The 4,372-nt window shown below is 35.0% G+C and overlaps 1 protein-coding gene across 1 annotated transcript in view; it reads left to right on the top strand.

Moving 5' to 3' along the window:
• DHX29 (DExH-box helicase 29) overlaps positions 1-4,372 on the top strand; it is a 55,534-nt gene that overhangs the window by 4,794 nt on the left and 46,368 nt on the right. Inside the window, exons 2-3 of the mRNA XM_003782762.3 lie at positions 2,737-2,810; positions 3,707-3,820. Coding sequence (XP_003782810.1) covers positions 2,737-2,810; positions 3,707-3,820 — 188 coding nt within the window. The remainder of the gene's footprint in view (positions 1-2,736; positions 2,811-3,706; positions 3,821-4,372) is intronic.

Below are 4,372 nucleotides of genomic sequence, written 5' to 3' on the forward strand. Positions count from 1 at the left end.
AGGAAGAATCTGAAGATGATAGGGCTTTACCGGTGGCATCTCTCTATGATAAAATGTTATTATTGCTTCAGTTCCTCAGGGTATTGATTAAAATGAAAACATACTCTCTCCTAGGGACCATGATTGCCACCCACTGAATGTGATAGCGGAATTCCCTGTTTCGCCTGATGATTTTTCAGGGACTCAGCTCTTTTCTTATTTGCCCTCTGGAAGTTTGTAGTGTTAGCCAACCTCAGAAAACTGATATGGTTGAAAGTCCCAGGTGAAATGTTTGGAGGAGACCAGTGAGAGTTTAACTTTAATAATTTCAATTCACAAAATTAAACAAAAACCAACAGTATTTTTAAAGGAATTTATAATCTCACTCCTGTCAATGGCACATCAACTTTGAACTTTCTCAGAATAGTTTTGGTAACAAACTGTTCATCTATGTGTGCCTTTTTAAGAAGGGTTGTAACTGGGGCCCCTCGATGGATTTGGGGACCTCTAAAACTTCGTATGCTGAATTTTGTGAATGCACTTACTATTAACTATTAAGACCCTAGAAATGATTAAAAGCTACTAATGACATAGTCTCCTCTATGGCTATTGACATGAATTTATGAGCTTACTAGAATTAAGGTAAAATTGGAAACTAGAAAATAAGGAAACTAATACTACTATGCCAGAATTATTACTGTTTTTTAACATATTTCAGGTAGACTTGGTACTCTCATATAACTAAATATTACAGCAGTAATTGAGGGAACCACAAATGTCCCCAGTTCCTACTCCTCAAAATTAAAGTAGTTAATTTTCGAGTAGTTATTCTCAAAATTTGTTTTTCTTTTAAAATACCTAATTATATTAGCAAGTATCAAGACCAAAGTCTTCAACATTAAAACAGTAAAAACATTTAAACGTAATGTTTAGGTATCTCAAAGGGAAAAAAAATTTCCCAGTTTAAGGTTTATAAAAATAGTAACTAGGTTTTATAAGATTCTGGGATTATTCTTTTATAACAGTGGTGCTCAAAGTGTATTCAGGAGGTCCTGAGGGGCAAGGACTCTGTGAAGTCAAAACTATTTTCATAGTAATTCTGAGATGTTAGTTGCTATTTTTTGTGTTTAATTTTCCATGAGTATATGGTAGAGTTTTCCAGAGGCTACATAATAATGTAACATTATAGCAGATTGAATGAAGAAGCCAGATGTTATGGACTGAATGTGTCCCTTCAAAGTTCATATGTTGAAACCCTAACCCCCAGTATGGCTATATTGGGAGATAAGGCCCCTGAAGAAGTAATTAAGATTAAATGAGGTCGTAAGGATGGGGCCCTGATCTAATAGGGTTAGTGTTCTTATAACATGAGACATCTGAGAGCTCAGTCTCTCCAACTAAGTACAAAGGAAAAGCCATAGGAACATACATCAAGACAGTGGCCACCTACACACCAAAAGAAGAAGCCCCAGAATGAAATCTACCTTGCTGGCACCTTAATCTTGGACTTCCCAGCAAGAAACAAATTTCTGTTGATTAAGCCACCCAGGAGTCTGTGGTATTTTATTATGGCAGCCTGAGCATACTACCACACCAAATATTAAAGGGATTTGCAAAAATGGAAAATATTTTGTTTTATTTTAGAAAATATAGCCATATTTTATTAACAGTGTTATTTATATTACAAGTTTATTATTTTTAATGAATTAAAAAATATTACCCTTTAATTTATAATTTCTTAAATTTAATATCAGTAGATTTAAAAAAAACACATAAAACCTATTTGGATTCTCAGTAATTTTTAAGAGAATAAGAGGTTAAGCCAAAAGTTTGAAAAGCTTTATTCCTTCTTGGTTACTCATTGTTAGAGAACTGAGAATGTATAGCATTTGTGTTGACTGGGACAGACTTGGCAACTGTAGCAAATTGAGTGAATACTCAATGTCCACCTTGAACCTCAGAATATGATCTTATTTGGAAATAGAGTCTTTACAGATTTAATAGGCTAAGAGTCTTGAGATGAAATCATACTAGTTTTAGTGCCTAGTAAGTGACAAGAGAATGGAGAGGCAGATTTGGACTCTGAAAGACATTGGGAAGAAGACTATGTGAAGAAGGGACAGAAATTAGAGTTATGCCACCAAAAGCAAACAACACCTGAGGCCACCAGAAGCTAGAAGAGACAAGGAAGCATTTTTCACCTAGAGCCTTCAGAGGGAGCATGGTCCTACTCATAACCTAAGTTTGGACTTCAAGACTGGAGAATTGTGAGATAATAAATTTCTGTTGTATTCAGTTGTCAAGTTTATGGTAATTTTTTATAGCTGCCATTGGAAATTTAAGTCCAAGGAGAAAAGAGAACTTAGGAACTCCCACTTCCCTGTTCACTTAGTATCCCCCTTCTGGGGAAGGTGCTTTCTCTTTAAAATTACCCATCTTCTCTGCCAACAATGTAAGCTCTGAGATGTCTTGCCTCAGTTAAGTGTGAGGAAGAAAAGCATCTCGTTAAAAATTAGGAAGATGAAGATAAATTTAGCCCAAAATATATACAAGCATTTGCGGAAACTGGTTAACCTAGAGAAATGCTACGTGGACAAATGTTGAAAATTTAGAGGGGATATTACTAGATGTAGTTATTTGGTGAAATATGAGGGGAAAGCTGAAATCAAATATTTAATATTTATCCATCTTTAGTGGCAAATTAAAATAATGAGTATTATTAAATTGCATTGACTATTTGTCATCCCTTATCTACAGGTCCAAAGATTTATAGTTTTAATTCTACAAATGATTCTGGTGGTCCTGCAAATCTGGATAAATCTATTTTGAAAGTAAGTAACCAAGGTTTGGCATCATTTCAAGAAATGTTCCCTTTTTTCAAAAAAATGATGTATACTTAAAGTAAATGTGGAGCATTTAAAATTTTCATAAACAGTACAAGGAGTTTTTCTCTACTAAATGGAAGTAAATTGTACATATATGCTGAGAGCCTATAAGAAATTAAGGAAGGTCTGGTTAAGATCCAAACTTTGAAGCATGACTTAATTTTGGGTTATAATATATCTCTTTATATATGTTTCTTGGTCTAGGCTGAATTCCTAAAGTATACTTTTGTGCTTGGTTCACAGTAGGCATCCTGTTAAGTAATAAAAAGAAGGTATTTTTGTAGGTAGATTCTTGTATATTCTTACGTTAAAAATAATGAAGAACAAAAGATAAAATGACCAGCAGGAAAAAATAGGCATCAAACTTTGGATTCCAGGAGAATTTGTGTGACCTATTATTACTACATATTTAGTTTTTAAATTTCAATTGATTATCCCCTTTTTAGTGTAGCATTCTTTTAGGTTATGTGCTTGGGCTGGTTTACATGAAGGCAAATTTCTAGGCTCCATTCTCAGGAATTCTGATTCAGTATGTTTAGGATGGAGCTTAGGAATCTTCATGATAGCACCCAAGCATAGTCCAAGGACAGTGACTTGACATTGGCCTCCAGAGGCTTTAGGAAAGGATTTTTTTCTTGCCATAAGTTATCTGTCCACTTTTTCATACCTCATTTTTTATTAAACATGTTAGAAATACAGTCAAATGAATGGTAGTCAAAAAAATAGTTACTGTGTCTGAGTTTAGCTGAAATTTTGGGCTTGATTGGCAGAAATATAGAATATAGTTTGCTTCTGATTTTTAATAATTTTTCTAATTAACATGACCTTTTTGGCCTCAACAGGTGGTAATTAATAATAAGCTAGAGCAAAGAATTATTGGAGTGATCAATGAGCATAAAAAGCAAAATAATGACGAGGGAATGATTTCTGGAAGACTTACTGTCAAAAAATTACAGGTATTTTGCAAAATAATTTTAAGTTCCTTGGTTTTAGTGGAGGATTTTCTTCATATGTGAGATAAAATGACTTTTCAACTTCCATTGAGATTTCATATATGTCATGTCCATCTTCAAGAGTAGAGAAGGAATTGTGTCAGGTATAGGTCCCCACATAAAAATGGTGATACGAAAACTAAATTATATTTCCAAAATTATATTATTGAACACCTACTATATTAGACTCTGTGGGGGGCAGTTTGCTTATGTTATCTCCAACATGGCTGTCCTGCAAGGTAAATGTATTTGGTCCCTTTAGGTGAAAGAATTAAGGATCAGAAAGATGACATAAGTTGTAGCTTAAATTTATTCATTAGTGGCTCGGCGCCTGTGGCTCAAGGGGCTAAGGTGCCAGCCATATACACCTAAGGTGGCAGGTTCGAATCCAGCCTGGGCCCACGAAACAACAATAACGGCTGCAACCAAAAAATGGCCAGGCATCGTGGCGGGCACCTGTGGTCCCAGCTACTTGGGAGGCTGAGGCAGGAGACTCACTTGAGCCCAGGAGTTGGA

The sequence above is a fragment of the Otolemur garnettii genome, unplaced genomic scaffold (genome assembly GCF_000181295.1).
Source record: "Otolemur garnettii isolate 467f Iridium unplaced genomic scaffold, OtoGar3 scaffold00005, whole genome shotgun sequence".
Taxonomy (NCBI): domain Eukaryota; kingdom Metazoa; phylum Chordata; class Mammalia; order Primates; family Galagidae; genus Otolemur; species Otolemur garnettii.